Here is a 20,356-nt window from a genome sequence, read left to right on the forward strand (position 1 = left end):
TCGTGCTAACGACCTTACCGGGGAACCTAGGGTCAATATATAAAAAGATGGTAATTGTTGTCTTTGCTTTGGTGAGGCAAGTAGGGGAACTTCTCCCTAAATCTCCAAAGGGGGAAGTTTTCCATCTCGTCATGAAACGGGCTAGTGACAACACTCTTCCCGATTTCACGACGCCCCCGAGCTTTGCAAAATGAGCTAATGACTCGCATTTTCTCATTTTGCAAAGATCAACTTTTCGGTCTTTCTAAAAGATCGGGACTAACAAAGCAACGGGGAGCGAAGGGAGCTCCAACCTCTAGGATTTTTGTGCTACGCCTAACAGTCAAATATGATTCACTCGGCTATCGTAGGAAAATTAGTTGCGCGAGGGGATCCTATCCTATAAATCACCTTTAGGAAAACAATCGATTAATCACATAGGCGTGCCGCCGCGCCCGCTTACGCCGGTGCACACACCCCGTGTGGGCGATCGAACCCACACGCCTATCACGCCTACAACCTAAGGCTGACTAGGAAATAAAATGTGAAGGGGAAGAAATATTATACCTTCGTGTAGTTTGCACGAAGCCTAAATAGATCCGGCGGGAACTTGCAGGTAAAATGGGAGTCCTTCGTATCCTCCCGAAAGATGTTGAGGTTCGTTGTCGTTTCGGTCCGGTGAAAGATATGATACCGGCAAGGCAGAAGCCGGCGAGATGAAGGAAGATCGTCGAGGTTGGCAAGGTTGGCCGAGAAGAAATGGATAAAGGAGAAGAAGAAGAAAAAAAAATAAAAAAATAAAAATAAAATAAAATAAAATAAAATAGAAGAAGAAGAAAATGACATAGGATAAGAAGAAATAGAAGAAGAAGATGATGAAATAAGATAAGAAGAAATAGAAGAAGAAGAAGAAGAAGAAATAGGAGAAGAAGAAATGGAAGAAGAAGGAGAAGAAGAAGAAGAAGAAGAAGGAGAAGAAGAAGAAGAAATGAAAGAAGAAGAAGAAGAAGAAGGAGAAGAAGAAGAAGAAGAAAGAGGATCGGTGACCGGCCCTGGAGGAGAGGAGCCGGAAGATCGCGAGAGAGGAGCCCTTTTTCGCGAATGGGGAAGAGAGGAGCGGGAGTTCGCGAACTCGCGATCCGGAGGAGGAGACCACCGTTTTTGCGAAAAAATAAATAAATAAATAAATAAAATCCCATCCTCTGTCGCGAATCGGAGCTTTGGAGACGGAGAGAGACGCGATCTTGGGGGAAGAGACGCGTTGCTTCTCTGCCATTTTTTACCGTTTCTTTCTTTTTTTTTTTGTTTTGGGAGAGAGAGAATAGAGGAGAGAGGGAGGATAAGAGAGGGAAATGAAAAATTTCCCTCTTTTAGAGAGTTACGACTGTCTATATATATAGAGTTACGACTGTCTATAATAATAATTATTATTATTCAATTAACCTCTCTCCGTGCATTTTCGCCGAACACGTCATCGCGATAAAATGAATGTGTCCCTTAAGTAAAATTGATGTTCTGGACGCACCGGTGTGGTCCGTTTAGTCGTCCGGGGTCGTTCGGACCACTTTTTCGACTATCGTGTCAAAAAATGATAATATGCATATTTTAAGCCCGTACGCGAAATCGTCATGCAACGAGTGCCTTTTCCAAGTGGAATCGACGTTCCAAACTCACTCGTGTTGTCCATTTCGTCATTTGGGGCCATATGAACAAGCTCGCATGTGCTCAGGTCAATTGAGCCAAATTTGTGCATGACGCAATAATTAATTTTCGTCTATCACAGGTGGACACCCTACACCTATGATATCCAAAAATTGATGCCAACAATCTTAAACTAGTAGTCATGTAAAAACTGAGGCTTATGGATGAGAGACATGTGTTGATTCAACTAATCGTGGCTGAAGACTACACCTGGATTTTTTCCAAGAAATATCTTAATATCGTAGGAAAATCAATGAAGTTACTCATGTGGTCTCTTGATTTCGACCCAAATCATGAACCTCCCACTGTACCGGTTTGGTTTAGTCTACCTGGTCTCAAGCTGCATTTTTTTATCATCAGGTTCTCTACTCTATTGGGGTCATCTTTGGGGACCCTATGAAGTTAGATCTACCAACTTTCAATCTAACCAGACCTTCTGTGGCTAGAATACTTGTGAAAAGGGATATTACTTTACCTGATGTTACTGAAGTCTGGCTGAGCACAACTCATAATGGATATTGACAACAAATCGTCATGGAACACAAACCTCCATATTTTACCTACTGTAAGATGTTTGGTATACCCTTGATAAATGACACAAGCTTCATCCTAATTTGAAATCTAAGGTTCAAGTGAATAAAGATGGGGCTAACCCCACTGCTCTGGACATTTTAGTTCCACTTACAAAAGATAGTGTTCAGATTGATAATCAGGAGAACCTCACAGCTCCCCATCTTCAGGAACTATCCGGTGCAGAGGCATCTTATACTTCACATATACTAAAACTTATTGTGGGTACTACGGTTGGTATTACTTCTGCTACAGCTCTACCACCTCATCAGACTGATTCTTTGGAAGAGGAATGATAGGTTTACACTTCCAGGAGGAAGAAGAAGAATGAAGATCTACTTGAGCTCAGGAATCTTATGGATGATACTTTGGTTACTTTGGATAATTGTACGCACCTTACCAATTTGTTTGTTGGATTCCTTCCGAGAACTAGAGGCAGGGGCAGGACTAAATTGGCATGATCCTCACTTTTTCCGCGCCCTGGTGGTTTTGAGTTTTTTTTATATGTACCTTTTTTTTACTTTTTTTTGTGTTGTATCGTGTTGGTTGGATGCCTATTTTTTGGGTCCACTCATACAATGTATCTGTATCTTTTCTTTTTAATATATTAGCCATTGGGTTGTGGAATGGCGTCGGTGGTGAGCTGCTCCGCTAGGGTTTCGCCCGATGACGATTCCCTGGCTTGACCTTCGGCTTTACCGTCGTGCTCGACGACGAAACTCTCGTACTCGACTACTAATTTTGCGTTCCTCGATCTCTCCTGCATTCGTTGATCCCTCCTTTGATCATTGACTCCCGCGCCATTGACGACGAAGGGACTTCCAGTCTCGTCGCTTGTCGTTGTCGACTCGTCTCGTCAAGCTACGCGGATCTCTCCTTCGCGCTTTCCCGACGAACTGTTGTTCCGCGGCTCACTGCTGCGACTGCGTTCAACAACTGCGGTTTCACCCCGCCGTCCTTGTTTCCTGTCCGACATAGCATCTTGTCGACGGAGCTGACATCGACTCTCCATTCCTATGCCACTGCAGTTGATGCCGGCGGCCTCTCTATACCTACTCGTGCTCCTCTTTCAGATTCAGAGATTGGTTTTCATATAGGTAAATCTTGCGATGTTTCACAATTATTCCATGAGGCTCTTGAAGGTAGTGGCGATCACACCTTCATAAAAAAACTGGAAAAAATGGGAAGTCTGCTCTTATCCTCATAAAGGTTGAAACCAGTACTCTCGTATCTTTGTGGCGTTTTGCTCTGGTGAGAAAATTTCTTTATGGTCACTCAAAACTTGAGATCATTCGAAAAGAATTTAATGCTATGAAGTTGTTGGGCAGTTGCATTATTGGTTTACTTGATGATCGGCACATATTGATTCAGTTGTCTCACGATGTCGATTACACTCGCATTTTTTCTCAGAATGTTATCAAGATTGACAACCGTTATATGAAAATTCTGACGTGGACTGTTGGTTTTGATCCAAAAGCGGAGTCCCCTATCATTCCAGTTTGGATAAAGTTTTCGGGTTGAAAATTACATTTGTTCAACTTGGAAATTTTTTACTCCTTAGTAACTGCTTACGGTAAATCCCTCAAGATTGATAGTCCTACGCTTGCTGTCACCAGACCCTCTGTGGTTTGTGTGTTAGTTGAGAGGGATATTATACAACCAGTTCCGGATGAGATATGAATTAGAACCACTCACAACGAGTATTGACAAAAGGTTGAAATAGATACACACCCTCTCTATTGCTCTTATTGCAGTATGTTTGGTCACAGCTTTACTATTTGCTATCGTTTGCATTCTCTTCTAAGGTCAGATATTGCTAAAGATCAGTCACCTATTATCTCTGTTAAGAAGATGCAACTCAATTCTCTTTCTAACATCGCAGTTCCTAACGAAGAACAACATACTATAACTACAGATCCAGTTGTGCTTATACCACTCACTGTTATTAAAGAAGGCTCACTTACATGTCAAAACACACGAGAGTGCTCCTTTGATCCAATAACATATCAGCTGGTACAACATGTAGTTACTTCTAATGTTCAACAACCTGTACATCTCCAGCACACTTTAGACTAAGATCAGGTGAGCCAACCTTCGGAAGAGGAATGACAGGTCTATTCCAGAAGGAAGAAGAAGAATGGAAGTCGACTCCAGCTCGGGAACATATCTGATGATACATTGGTTACTACTGACAATGACAATCATCTTACCAACTTATTAGCTTGCTCCTTCTCTAGATCCAAGATCAAATTGGGTCGCTCTCTAGCCACCTGATACTATGTATTTCGGCACTTTTAGGTTTTTTCTTCAAGTCTCTAATGTATTTTTATGTATTTTCTAGTTTTGGAACCACTTGTGGTTATTGTGTGGGTAGGGTGTTATGCTTGTGCCCTCCCACATATTGTATATGTATCTTTCTTTTTAGTTAATATATTGGCATTTTTAGGCTTTCAAATATATATATATATAAGGAAGGTTTCTCTTTTCATCTAAAATTTTATAATGAACTATTTTAGAAATATAAAATCTGTTTTGAATTTTGTTGTTTCTATACAAATATAAATTCCATGTTTGAATTTGATTGATCTGTTCTCCTGTACCTACCTCTCTTTATGCTTGTCAAATTCTCTTATAATATTTCGTTATGTTAATATATCTGCATCCTCATTTTGAAATGACTATTGAATCATTCCTAACATGACCCTTGTAATTACGATATCTCCCAGATTTTTTAGGTTCTTGTCTTCATTTTGGTTTATTCTTATTTGGTTTTTCTTCCATATTATTTACTGTTGATTTTTTGGATTACTCGATTTTTAGATTCACGTATTTTCCTATTTATAATTAAAAAACTCTCATCAGTGCTTCTCATTGTATACTTTTCCTTGTGCGACCACCTCCATATTTTACTCATTTTAAGTAGATTATGATGCGGAAAAGAAAAAACGTTTTTCAAGTATATCTGAAGAGAGCATGAACATGGTTTTCTTTTCAAGAAGTGAAGATTAAAGTAGTTTAATCACATTTTGATGCCAAAAAGCTGGTAAAATCTGCTTTAGCATTGTACTAATCTTCATAATCACCACTAACATTTTCCAACCTGTTGGTTTCGGTCTTAGAAATCATTGGCTGTTGATGTGAAGGTCATATATATTAGTTCCTTTGGAGAACAAAGTATGTTTTCAGTGCTCGCATTTCATTATCTTCCACTACCTCAGTATGTGTGACTTCATTAGCTATCTTAAACTAAAATATTACAACAATTTAGTGTTTTTTACTTCATTTAGATGAGCAATAAAGTTTTAATTTTTTTTAATGTGCCCCATTACTTTTGATTCACATGTAGCTCTGCCCCTCTTTTGTTTAATTTTGCAGATAATTCATTGGCATGAGTTTTTTGCTGATTTTTTTTTTAATTAATTGTTCCTACTTGGCACCCAATTAATCATTAGATTTTTTAGCTGAATGCTAAACTTTTTCCTGTTTATATTTACATGCAAAAGAATGCCTGATTGTCTTGTCACAGGCATGTATTGGTACGAGGGTGGTTGCTAGTGAGACTCTATCAGCAATAAGGAAGGATGTCCTATCAAAGTGCTACGGTATAGTATTAGTCAATATTTACCGTCAAATTTTCTGTTGTCTTTGGGAATGTTGAATAATACATGGCCTATGTATGGATCTTCAATTTGGTTTTTCAATGAAGCATTTCCTTTTTTTATGTAGGGGGAGACATTACTAGGAAAAAGAAGCTGCTTAAGAAGCAGGTTATTTATTTTTCATGCTCAAATTACTACATCACTACCAACTCATTTAATTTACTATGCTCTTTTTGAACAGATTATCCACAAGCCTTTTGAAATATGCAGTACTAAAAACATCTCCCTTCCTCCCTCCCTTCTCCCTCTCTCTCCTTCTCCCTCTTTCTCTCTCTCTCACATATGGACTTTAAATTAATTATAGACGTTGCATTTGTAGTTTACCCTTTTGGCCAGATAATGAGTTTATCCACCGTAAAATCATTATTTCTTCAAGAATTTATCCAATACAGTAATTCTTTGTTGAAATAGTGATGACATTGTCCTCGAAACAATGTGTTTAGTAGCAAACATCTCAGCCACACAAAATAGATGTATTTAATGGATCTTCTTGGCTAGTGACCTCTTTCCAAGAAACCGCTTTCTTTTTTGCTTTATAGCAAATTATTTTCACATAATACCTATAGGTTGCTCCATCTTCGTGTTGAAAATTTAATCTAGTCAAATATGAAGTTGCTGAACCAGCATTCACAATATCAGGATAGGGGTCTTTGTTTTATCGTATACTCATTGGATTTAATGGATTTTGTGTATGGTTGAGGTTCATGGATGTCTCTCATAGAGCTTCTACATACTATATCTCTGCAATGCATTAATTAATTCATTATATTTATGTACACACACATACTTAAATGTTGAGGGACTAAGTTCTAAATTTTAATCAATAAACGATTAAAATCACCTACATGTAGCTAACATGGAAAAATATACATAGTAAATAAGTATTTTGTGGCCAAAAAATAAGGCATGGCTAACAGCAATGATAACTAATAAAAGAAGAACCCAACAATGTAGAGCACAGCTCGGCATAGCTCAAGTACGGCACAACAGTTGATATATGATCCAAAGTAAAAGAGAAGTTAAGCAGGTGAGAACAAATCTTCAAATAAAACCACCATTAGCGAAGAAAATCATCACTGGCAGTAAAAAGCCCCATAGTTGTTGGGAAAAACTAGGGCCGGACAAAGTTTTCAAAAGATACCACAGCAAGTCATACGCAGAAGCCTGATATAGAACATTTTCTCATGCAACAAAGCACTTATGGGGGGACAAGAAAATGATTTCCACTTGAAATTTGTTGTTATCAAACTTGGTCAGTTGTTTGCGGGCACATTTCATAAAAAAATATAAAATAAAAAATTCATTTGCTTTAATGGCTGAGTCTTGACATACATGTAATTATATAAAAACAAATTCAGATTGGACAAGCCAGGATAGAAGTACTCACTTTAATATTCAGAATGAAAATATCTTTCATACACTTACATGCTTGTAGTGTTTTTAAAGGCGACACTTATTAGGGCAAGTTTAATGCTATCCTAGGTTTATTGGACGGAGCGGGGTAATGAGGTATGATTATGGGTTTTTAATTAGCTTATGATACTCTTACATTTTGCTTTTGCATTAGAATTTGCTTGCATTTTTATTTTTTTTGGTGAGCCTCTTACTATTAATAGAGGTTCCATTAAAATTTAATGAACCATAATGATGGAATGATGTGATTTACTCCCAAGTCTCCCACTTCTCTTTCCTTTCCTACTACTCTTATTTTACCTCGTGTCCCCTTGCTATATCTCTATATCTCCCCTCCAATCTCCTTTCCTCTTCTTATCCTTCAGCTCACCACCTCAGCCTACCCTCCATCACTCCATGTAAAGCTCAAGCCCATTCATTTGTATTCATCCTCAACCGTTCACCACAAACTACCCCTTGGCCTTTTCCCCCATTAGTGAACTATTACTATGCTTTTCAGTATAAGGAACCCATTTGATGTAATCCAACTTCAAACACATGGAGTAGGATAGTTTCTAGAACATTCTTTACTCACAAATGTGTGATATTACTAAGGTGTTGCTTAAGCGATACTTACCATATAGTGCTTGGCAATTAGACGATAGCCTTGCCTTAATTGAAGAAATGTGATATCGGAACTAGTTTAAAATAGTGGAAACAAAAGTAAACTTTATAAAACAAAGGAATCAGAGCTAGCCTAGCCCTAGTCTTATTCTAGGATTTCCTAGAATCTACCATAAACCAAAAATTTTCTTTCCTACCACCAAATAAGAATCTACCATAAACCAAAAATTTTCATTCCTACCACCAAATACCCTTTACACTCCCACAAATCTTAAACCCTAACCATGTCACCTAGGAGAAAAAAATCAAGGTTACAACACAAGTCAAAACGGAAACATGGTGCAACAATAACAACTTAAAGCTAGGGCTTGAAGAGAAGATTCAAAGGCAGTGGTGGCGTCGACGAAGAGACAAAGGGAAGGAGAAGGGTTGGTGGTTATACAGTAGGTTGGGAAGGACTTTAAAGGTCAGTTTGAGGGCTGGAGGAGTGCTACGCTAAGGAAGCCTGCATAGAGGGAAGTGGAGGGATGCTGGGTGATGGTGGGAGTATAGCTGCAGGTAAGGGGCAGCTGGATGCAGGTTTTTGGTTGGATAAGTGGACAGCCGGTTGGGGAAGGTGCATTCTGTTGTTTGAGGGCTGGACAACAAGTACTGTTGTAGGAAAAGGGGGCGGTAGGACAACATAGAGGATTAAGGCTTGTTGTTTTCTATGGGGAGATTAGTGGGAAGAGGTAAGGAGGAAATCAAAAAGGATACATCAACACCTCGGAGCAGGATATAGTCGTAGCACCACATGTCGTTGGAGACGACCCTCGTAAGGGAAAACAAAGACTTATGCATAAATTTGAAATAACTCACACAAAAAATTACTCTAATTTAGCACACACACACACACATATATCATGTCTAATAGATATAATAGGAATGAGAGATTTCCTCTGTGGGCGACAACCAGAAAGGAAGGAGTAAGAAGAGGCAAAACAGAGAAATAGGGATGTTGGACGCTATATCTCCTGCCTCCTGCTGGATCAAACTATTCTAGGCTAAACCAAATGGTCAGTCCAACCATTTCCTCAAGCACTGATGGGTTGGTTCCTCTTTCTCTTGAGTCTAGCGTGTCTTCCAGCCCGCATCAGTCTCCCAGGTTTGGGGGAGATTTGACTTCATTCGTCGAAGTTCTTGGTTCTTTATCTGTCATCCTGTCAGCACCTGGATCCTACTGGCGACTGCACCGTCCTCCAAGGTATCTGAGAATCTTTCCAAACTTACAAGTAAACATCCCCATCAGTCCATTCTTCTGGCAGTCTGAACTGAACTGAGTCTGCGTGTATTATCTCTACTGTTGAATACTTCCAAAGTACTCACTGGTTGGATTAACTAGATCTGAAGTGGGGGTAAACTAAACCTTCCCACCTGGTGGTGGCGCTGGCTAAAGGTATCGATCTTGACATCCTAAAATTTTCTGTCGTGTTTGTCCCGTGTCTGGAGTTCGTATCTCAATTTCATCATCTCTTGTCGGCACCAACTCTAGTTTTACTGATGTTGCTGTGCTGATAAGGGCTCCTGTGATCTCGGGCTTCATCGAAGGAAGCAGGATGACACGCTTCCTGTCCCTAGTGAAGGAATGTATTTTTTTTGAATCCTTCATGTCGCGTCCTCTGATCAAGTTGTTACGGTCTCCCAAACAAAAAGTGGTAGATATACATAGGGACCATGTCGCACCACACCTGATACTGTAGTTGGCTCTCAATCAAAAACTCCATTAGGCACCTCCGATCAATGTTGACTATGCTCTCCTTCTAACATGTCAAAAAATATAGTTGGGAGTGTCTATGAGAAATGAGTCACAATTATTCTACCATTTTTGTAGATTCCACATTCTTATTACTCCCCTCATTGATGATGAGACTGCATACATTTATGTTCCCCGTGTAGCAGGTGTTGAATATGCTGTGGCAAAGCCACTGCGGATCCCTAATACCCTCAACCTGTAGGATCCGTTGAATCATAAGTGTCTCTCATTCATCTTGTGGCAGATGGTACTCCTCACTTTGTTCTTCAGCTCTCTCTTCATAGCTAACCTCCTCCATGGCACCCTGCTAGGTGAAAGACACTACTCAACTTGTTGGGCAGCTGGAGGCAATATGCCCAAATCTGTGGCATTTGAAATATTTTTTTGGCGGGGACTGCAGCAATCATGCTACTATTATCATGCTTCTTCTCACTAGGGGTGACTTTATTCTTATCCAGACTAGCTTTCTCAACTCCTTGAGATGTGCTCCTACTAGTGTCTCCAAATGTTGATGGTTGTCTGACTAGCGGTGGCTACCTGCTCTATTTATGCTGCCCCTCCACTTTTAATGCTCAGGTTCGTACATCTCTAAGCGACAAATAAAGCTGCAACTGCACCACATTGCTAATAGTGGGCTTCGAGCTCCCTAGATAATGGGCTATGATATGCTCTTTTGGCTCGACGAAAACACAATCATCTGCAACTGATTAAACTTCACTCTAAACTCCTTTACTGAATATTCTTGTTGTTGCAAGTGGTGTAGCTTCAGAGACATTAACTGTCGGTAGTATGGGGGTAGATATTTTCTCTGCAGTTCTTTTCTCATCTTCTCTCATTTGGAAATTTTATCACATCTTTCTCTTTTCTTTTTCCTCTATAAGCTCTCTCACCATAAGGAGACGTTTTCAACTTGATGGCGGCTAGTTTCACCTTGCTTTCTTTTGGCACTTTTTTATACTCGAAGATTTTTTAAACTCCTTGTAGCAAGTCAGCAAAATTATCTTAATTCGTACCTCCATCAAACTTTAGCAGGTTCAGTTTGATGTCGAAGTATTTGTGCCATCCAAATGATCTCTCTGAAATTCTCCCTATGGAAGGGATTCAGAATTCCCCCTCTAGGCCTCCTCTGATATTGGATTCTGAAAAGCTATGGTCTGTCTTTTTCATCACTAAAATTATCCCTATGGAAGGGATTCAGATCCTCCTCTCTTTCTCCCGTTTGACTTTCCAGATTTTGGTCGAGTTATATCCCCCTAGGTTAACTCATCAATTTCACAAGCCTTTGTTCAAGACGACGGGCTCACGTCATATCTCTTCCCGGGTAGGCTCGGGATTATTTGGTGGTACGAAGGAAAAATTTTGGGTTATGGCGAATGCTAGGAAACCCTAGAATAGGACTAGGGTCAGGGTAGCTCCGATACCAAATGATATCAGAATTAGTTCAAAACACTGGAGACAAAAGCAAACTTTATTAAGCAAAGGAATCAGGGTTACAACATAACTCAAAACGGAATATGACACAACAATAATCTCCAGCTAGGGCCATAAGATTCGAGAGCGATGGTGGGGTCTGCGAAGCGACAAGGGGAAAGGGAAGGGATGGTGGTTGTACGTTAGGTTGGGAGGAACATTAGAGGCCGGTTTGAAGGCTGGAGCGGTGGGACGATAAGGAAGGCTGCATGGAGGGAAGTGGTGGGATGTTGGGTGATGGTGGGACAGACCAGGCAGTGAGTATAGCTGCAGGTAAGGGCTGGGTGGATGCAAGTTGGTGGGTGGATAGGTGAACAGTTGGTTGGGAAAGGTACAACCGACTGTCAGAGGGTTGGACAACATGTATTGTTGCAGGAAAAGGGGCCGACAGGCCAACAGAGAGAAGTAGGGATGGTCGGCGGCCAATAGGAGATAAGTGGGAAGAATTGCAAAGGAAATCGGAGAGGATACATCACAACCTTAGAGCAGAATATAGTCGGAGCATCAACTGTTGTCAGATACAACCCTCACAAGGGAAAACAAAGTTTTCTTCAAAAATCTAAAATGACTCGCACAATACATAACCTTAATTCAGCACATGCACATATATAAGGGCTAATACATAAAATAGGAAGGGGAGGTTTCCCCTTTGGGCTGCAACTAGAAAGGAAGGAGGAAGAAGCGACAAAACAGGGAAATAGAGACGCTGAGAGCGGTATGTCCCTCCCCTTGGGAGCGGACGATGGGTCGGTCCAGTCTTCTGCTCAACCAGACTAACCAAGCTTGAACCAAATGGTTGGTTCACTATTTCCCCAAGCCCTGATGGGTCAGTTCCTCTTTCTTCTGAGCCTTGCATGCCTCCCAGCCCTGCGTCAAAATAGTTGCTACTACCTAGGGCTATAAACTAGTCGAGCTTCAGCAAGCTCATGCTTGGCTTATGTTCAGCTCGTTCGAAATTAAATCTGTTTGAAATTGACTCATGTTCAAAATTGCTCGTGAATTGTGTGTTCGTGTTCTACTCGATTTGCATATTTGTGTTTATTTCGTATTCGGCTGGTGTTCGGCTCAAAATTGGCTCGTTAAATTAATTAGATTAATATATATAGGGTGTTGGATTTGAACTTGCACAATTCCATGCGATAAAAAAAACAGAACCACTACATGAGCTATGGTGATTTAACTTAGATATAAATATATATAATATGTTATTATATAAATAATATATATAATTTTCTTATTTCAAACTAAAATGAGACGAACGCGATCTAACAAAGTATTGTTCTTGTTTAGCTTGTTTATAATTCAAGCTTAAAAAAATTTTTCACGTTCATTTCGCTTAAAAAATAATTCAAACATGTGCTTTTTAAGGGGCCGAACATGAACTATTTGTGAAAAACTAGATTTTTTGACAACCGTACTAGTACCACTAATTAGAATGATATGTTTTTGGAACATTGATTGGATATATAAGGATGCATACTAGCAAATGAGTTGGTGAAAGCTTCAAGTTTGAGAGTAGTTCAACTCTGAATATGGACGGTGTAATATCCAGTATTGATGAAATAACACAGATAAGGATGAGGATGGAATAGGATGTAGCAAAATTAGATTGTTTCAAGGTTACCTATGCCACAAACTTAAATAGTTTAATTGTAAAATTTTAAAATGCCTTTTGAGTGTTTGTTTAAGATAATTTACTTAACTAGTTAATGAAATATTGAATGTGGTGAAATTCAAAAGTGGAATGTGGGACTAGCTATGATGAGTTTTGATTCATTGAATATTCAATCTAAAAGAGATTTAACTTGTCATCTTATGAAAAAAATTTCGCCTGCTGAGAGATGCTTGTTTTTGAACCCAATAACAATTTGGCAAACCAAGAATTGCAGATGCTAAGAAGCCAATTAGTAGATAGCCTCTTTCTAATCTTCTTTTTTTTTTTCCTTCAGAAGTCCTTTTAAGAAGTGTTAAGAAGTGTACCCTCCCACTAGAGCATTCAGGATGACCCAAGTTTTTCTTTTCTTTTATTTACCTACGTGGTGGAAGTTGATTGCTTTTTTAATTCATTTAGTTATAATTCAGTCTCCTGATTTATTTATTAAGGTAATATTACCATTTATAAGTTTCATGGTAACGCTTTATGTTGATTTTAGCTTAGTTTCTGCAGAAATATGCTGTCTAATGGTGGTTTGGTTAAGAGCTTTGGAAAACAATTTTTTTTTTCTTAGATCTGTTATATATTATATTAATTTTATCTCTTACCATCATACATGACCATTATTTTTCGTTAATGCATTCACATGCAAAAAAATCAGAGCATTGCAATGATATCACCATCACATTCCTCATTTGCAATAAATTATATCTATTTCATCTTTCTATTTCCACCTAGAATTTCTTCCAAATTAATGCAAATTCTTTTTGTATATGCATGTACAGAATGCCTAGAAACTACCACACAATTCTTATGTATTTACATATCTAACACCGAAGCTTGATATTTACATACATATGGCTTAGGGTCCTAAATTTATGCATGAAAGGACCGCTTCGCTTTTGAAAAGATAATGATGGTGGTATTTTTTATTTGATGTTAAAAAATTGAGTGGCATGCAAGTCAATATGAATGGTTAGGTATTAGATACGTAAATACATAAAAAATATACGGTATGCGTATGTAAAATACCCCCTTAAACCTATCGTTGACCAATAACTTATGAACAATGCATGTTTCTCTTACAAGCCTCCAATATTTTCTTACAGGCCGAGGGGAAGAAGAGAATGAAAGCAATTGGCAAGGTTGAAGTGCCCCAGGAGGCCTTCATGGCTGTTTTAAATCTTGAGAAGGAGGTTCTATGATGCTCATGTTTTTTAAATGCATGGTATTATTTTTCAAATTTCCACTCAAATATCAAAGTTCATGTTGTAGTTTGATTGTGGTACACATAAATATATCGATTCGGTGGTTCAAAAAGACACCTGGGCGGTTGATTTGTACATGTTTATGTTTCGGGTTGGCTGTATGCAATTATTCCTAATTTTCTTTGTCTTTAAAATATGTAATGTCCAAACCTTAACGTTTATGATTCATCTTCTTCTTTGGTTTTACTGAATTTGGACTGTTGAAATAAAACCAAAGCGGGAAGAGTTGTAACTGCTAAAAAATAATATTATTATTATAAGTATTATTAGGAAGAATTACATACTTTTATATATATCTAATACTTTAACTTTTATGTATATAAGTCATATTATTTATGCATGAAAAAGTTGTATTTTATTTTTAAAAACATATTTTAATTTTTAAAATATAAAATAGTTTTTTTTTTTTTTTTTGTAATTTTAAAATTTTTGGGTGTGGTGTAAATATATTAGTTTTTCCTCTGAAGGCATAAAATTGGCATGTTATAATGCCATGATTCTATTGTTCACTGACAGCTCGGTCCGGATGAAACATTCTTTTCTTTAATTCCAAGATGATGTCATGAAATATATATCTCAGGATACAATGAGGATATAATGCAAGATAAGGGAAATACAAAGCACGGGTAGTGAGTTGTAACCGTCTAAATTTTCACTCATCAAGATATTATTTCTTTTGGCATGAGGTGGTCTCACCAATTTATCCTATTGATGTAATTTCTCTGGTGGTCACACGTCTTGAGAGTGCTCCGACAAGAGCACATTTAACTTTGGAGATTCTGACGAAATTTTAACTATTACACAAAAAGATGTTTTGATGTTTAAAAATTCAGCTTCATTCGACTTAAAGGGTTTTACAATATTTCTCATTTAAGCAATTGATGTTATTGTCAGTTATTTGAACTAATAATGATCTACCAATGAGATAGAATTTTAGAAAAGGTCCATATAGATTCAAGAGATGACTACCATTAGGTAGCACCTTTATCCCATCTTGGTTTAAGAGGTGAATCCAATGGCGTAGCTTTTTATTTTGTATGACACTAGGTTCTCATATTTAGCTAGTGTAATGTTATGATACCAGTTATAATGGTAGGAGCTCTCACCCATCGAGATATTGTCTGTTTTAGCCTAATGGCCTCATGATTTTATCTCATTGGTGCAATTTCTCATGAGGTCAACCATTCCAGCAATGATTCTACTCGAGCATTCTTACTTTAGAGTTTTAATGAAATTCCAATAATTACACTAAAAAATGCCTCAAATTTTAAGAGTTCGGCTTCATTCTATTTGAGTGATTTAACATGAAGAATCAAAAAATAAAAGTGAACCACAAAATTTTAAAAAAAATGTGTTTTCCTAATCTAAATTTTCTCTTGTTGAGACATCTAGGATGCTTGAACCTCATTTGAAGCTCATTTTTAAGAACATACGACGATGAGATTCCCATTTCAATATTATATGTTGAGGCGACAAAAACTTAATGATGCCATAATTAACCCGAAAAGCATTAGAATGCATGTTGAAACTTTAAAAGAAAACACAACAATGTTCTTAAAAACATGAAATAAAAAACACAGGCACAAACAAACCTTTAGGGTGAGGATGGAGGTGGTGAAGCCTGCTACACAACGAGAGGGAGGCGGTCTGAGGGTTTGCGGCAAGAGATAAGGGAGCTAAAAGGGGTGGAGACAACATGTTATGGTGGAGGTAGGGTGGTGTTGGCAGGTAGAGGTGTAGGAAGATGTGGCAATACCAGGGCTGGGTGATAGAGGGATGGCGGCAGTAGGTGGAGTTCTTGAGAGGGCTAGCAGTAGCAAGAGGAGTTCATGAGAGGATTGGTGGCAATTGTAGAGGTTCTAGGGGAGGTTTGGTGGCACTAGGAGGGTCTGCGGGTAGGGGCGGCAGCAGCTGTAGGTGGAGTTGAGGTTGGTGATCTCAAAAATATGGAGAGGAGCTGGCATGGATGAAAATGCTGCGGTAACTTAAGTTCATTTCCTTTGAGTCTTCTTTTCTTTTGCAGAGTTAGGAGGTGTTATGGTCAACCAGCTATAAACATCTAAACTATCCAAAAGAGAATGAAACATGAAGCGATGGATGAATCTCAACTAAATCATAAATGATATTTTGGATGATGTTGGCTAACGAATCTGACACAAGTTATGGTTGGCACCCACAAAAGTTAGTTTGTCTGTATTCATTCGATAGGTTTACCCAAATTATAGGCTAACATCTAGATTTTTGTCTTTCGCCTAACTTACTGATAGGTTCACTTAAGGGCTAATTCTTCTACCCCAACCTAAATAACTTTAACTTAACTTTATAAATTGAAATTCGTAACTGAAACAACAAACAAAAAAATGTGACTGCATTCACAACCATATAGACATCATGCATCTAAACAATCTTGATTGACATTGAAAATAAAATTGAGTAGAAACTCTTTTTCTATTTAGGAGCATGAATGATAACATGATATGTAAACATATGCATGACATGTTTCTCTCGTTCCTTGTGTTCAGCCCCTCACTCATTGCACAGAGAGAGTGATTTGACCTGTGAGAACCACTACCTTATAGAGTGAGTTTTGCTCACGCATACTGATTGGCTTTTTTAAACAGACCTTCTATGCAGTCATCATCAAGGACTTGCACAGCATGTTGCTCAGTTTGCTTCGATGCACACCGCATCAATTGAATTTGAAAATTTGAGTGTAACGAGCTATAAGAACATTTAAATTTGAAATCTCAAAATTATATTCGCATTTGTCTCAGGACATGCAACTTGATTGATGGTCAAGTAATAAGGCCTATAACTCCTGATATGCAACATCGAGACTAGTCATGCAGGGTTTTAAATGTGATTAAGTGGTTTAGATGGCACCCCTTTCCAGGCAAGGTATAAGTCCATATTGGATAGGGTTTTGTAGTTTTCATTCTCTCAGTGAACTTCACTATAGGACTCTGAGGTCGTTCGTCTAGCTACGACGTAAATCCACACTTTTAAGCTCCTGCATGATTGTATGTCGTAAGTCATAATAAAACGCAGCGGTAACCCTTCTGTGAGCATGACAAGACAACCCCTTAAGGACGAAACAAAGTCTTAATTGAGAGTTTTCTTAAGTGACTTTGGTTACTTAATATGTAATTAACTATAAAGTCTTGCTCTTATAAGAAGAAAAAGACCCAAGAGTAGACACAAAAATATGAATCTCTAGTGGTGGATTTCCTTCATAAGATCCTCTTACTGATACGCTCCCAATGTGTCTCGACCTGATATCCTTTCGAAAGTACACTGAGGAAGATATCCACATGAAGTTCACTTCACGGAAGTTCCTCACATGCTATATCTTGTTTGTCTTCGTCATCGAAGACATCAAATACCCTTGCCTTCTAATTTCTCTCTCCAGATCAAATGATCCGGAAGAGAGTTCACTCAGAGAAGGAATTACACGATGATAAACAAGCGTCAACTCTCCCAACTAATAGAAATTACATGAATGACAAGGAGAGGAGCAAGGCCCAGAAAAGGGCTCCGACATCTAATCTCTTCAACAAAGAATTATAAAAAAATAAATATTTTTAATTAATAATGGATGAAACATAAAATCTTGTCTTATTTTTCACAATTATATCATCTCACCATGTCCATGTGGTATAGTGTCCATATCCTTGTATTTGTGTTTGTTCTTAGTAACATAGCATGTTGTGGTGTATTTCCCTAGGAGTTTTGGGAATAGTGTGACTAAATGACCTTGGGTGATGTTTGGTTGCAACCTGATTTTACGTTAAATAGGTTTTATCAAATCCAATAAATCTGGATTTATCAAATCCTATGAGACGAAGATGGAGCTTTCGAGTGACGACAAATTAAATCTTTTAAATACGCACCACAATTAGATTTCGTAAATTTGAATTTATGTTGTAGAAGAGACGGAACGCGAGAAATTTTGGTTGAACGAAGCGTTGAATTTAATTTTAATTTTTTTTTAGTATTTGGTTGGATATACCTTAAATTCATACATAAATCTTATTAAGATTATGCTACCAAATGCCCTCCTTATGTGAATTATGATAGAATATATTAGAAATAGATAAAAAATAAATAAATAAAACCACAGGAAGGTGAACCAATTATAAATGACACACATCAAAAATAGAATCTACTTTAGGTGCTCTACGAAAATTTAGCCTAGAGAAAAACAATCCTAGGGGCGATAACAATGAAATAAAGTTCCCAGAACTTGAAGACAACAAGAATTTCAACATAGCATCAGAGGCAAAGGCATATGATCTTAAAGTTAAAAAAAAAAAAAATTGATTGTGATTTTATGATCGTAAATTTAAATCGTATATTTTATGATTTGTCAATCATTATTTAAAAAAAAATTGGAAAAAGATACATTGAGAATTGAATCAGCATTAATAAATTGCAATCCTTAGTCAATAATTAAATTTATAGAAATCATGGTGTAATTAGAGGTAGATTACTTTACCCAGTAATGCATTCCGAGTTCAAAGATTACTAGCACTATTGAGAGAGGAAGGATGCCTCCCCCCCTCCCTATTTGGTCTATTTATAGGTTTCAAAAATAGTGGAGAAATACTCAAAATTCTTGAAAAACTGAACTCACATCCCTTGGCGTGTGACACGAGTCTGATTTCACGTATTCAATGGATGTCTCGTGCGATCCACCGGTCTATCCACATGGAAATTCCTTAGATTCATTGTGTCACATGGTTCTCGCGTGAAGGATCAAACGATCCATAGGTCTCGTGCCATGAGGCATATTTCATGGCACGAATTGTTAACCAGGTTCGTGCACGACCCCCGACTCGAAACGTAACCCCCATCACTCCCCTCACACATTCAACAATTGTCGCCCAAGGCCAACCAACTTAAAAAAAAAATTTAATTATTTATTTATCCTATTTTCATTTTTTTGGATTATCTTCGGATGATACAAACTAAATCGTACAAAATTAGGAGAGTTAATGGTGCACATCAACTAATTTTACCATGTGGCATGAATATCGAGGCATTTGATACAAATCTCGAAGCATTTTTACCAAGAACTATTCCAATTAAGATTAAAAATCATTCAAAGCTCCACTTTCAATAAAAGTACAATCAAATTGAGTAGCTTAATAAGATAAACTCAATGATATATAAATTGATCCAATCTGTGTCAAAATAAGCATAAATTACGTCATTAAAGCACTTTTAGAGGCTTTGTTTGGCCATTTAGGGGGTCAAATGTACTTCGAATTCGACACATGATCAAATTGAGCGTCTCGACAAGAGGAATCCAACGAGCTTAAAATACTTGTTGATGAGTTTATTAAAGCCATCAAATCATAAAAAAATTACCAATGATCAAGTGGGATTAGTATTAGGGTTGTAAACGAGCCGAACACGAGCTGAGCCCTCGTTTATATTTCGAGCTCAAAAAGTGTGTTCGTGTTCGGCTCGTTACTCGTTTGCTTAACGAGCCGAACACGAGCTGTTCACGAACAAAGAGTCATTTTAACTACCCTAATCATGTAGCCATAATACAATAAGGGTTTGAGAAAGATTTAAAAATTATTATTTATTTTAAAACATCATTTGAATCTAATTTAATAATTTTTATTCTATTTTCTTAATCAATATTTTAATTGATTATAAATCTTTGTAGCCTTGTAGTCAATTAGATTTTCTTAAAATACTACTTAATATATATATATATATATAAACTTGATGACTAGTATTTCGAGCTAAAACGAGCCGAACATGAACGAACACATCTTAGTTCGTGTTCGGCTCGTTAACTTATCGAATGAAATTAACAAGCCGAACACAAGCTTCTTAACGAGCCAAACACGAGCTGTTCGCGAACAACGAGCCGTTTTGACAGCCCTAATTAGTATGGACAATTTAATAGGGTGGTAACAGAAGTTATTAACAAAATGACAAAAATGCCCCTCTTAAAGCCTATAAATATACCCCCTCTTCACTTGGCTTGGGGGTAAAACTATGAATTTAAATCAAAGTTCATTGATCGCTAGAAGATTGATTCAAATTTTGGCATGGATCGAGATCAAATCAAAATAAATGAGCAGAGCTATGAGCCAAACTTTTGGATAGATTTTTTTTCAAGTCGACCACAACTTGGCTCGAAATTGGATAGTCACCGTATGACAGTGAATTTAGTAAATTTAACTCGAAGATTGATTCAAATTTTGGCTCAAATTGAGATCAGATCGAA

The 20,356-nt window shown here is 37.7% G+C and overlaps 1 protein-coding gene across 2 annotated transcripts in view; it reads left to right on the forward strand.

Moving 5' to 3' along the window:
* Positions 1–14,271, forward strand: part of LOC110023036 (translation factor GUF1 homolog, chloroplastic) — a 147,862-nt gene extending 133,591 nt beyond the window's left edge. For both annotated transcript variants that reach the window (XM_020722246.1, XM_020722247.1), the window contains exons 20-22: positions 5,777–5,852; positions 5,977–6,017; positions 13,951–14,271. In XM_020722246.1, coding sequence (XP_020577905.1) covers positions 5,777–5,852; positions 5,977–6,017; positions 13,951–14,046 — 213 coding nt within the window. In that variant the 3' untranslated portion in view covers positions 14,047–14,271. The remainder of the gene's footprint in view (positions 1–5,776; positions 5,853–5,976; positions 6,018–13,950) is intronic.
* The last annotated feature ends 6,085 nt before the right edge of the window (positions 14,272–20,356 follow it).

The sequence above is a fragment of the Phalaenopsis equestris genome, unplaced genomic scaffold (assembly GCF_001263595.1).
Source record: "Phalaenopsis equestris unplaced genomic scaffold, ASM126359v1 Scaffold000206, whole genome shotgun sequence".
Taxonomy (NCBI): Eukaryota; Viridiplantae; Streptophyta; class Magnoliopsida; order Asparagales; family Orchidaceae; genus Phalaenopsis; species Phalaenopsis equestris.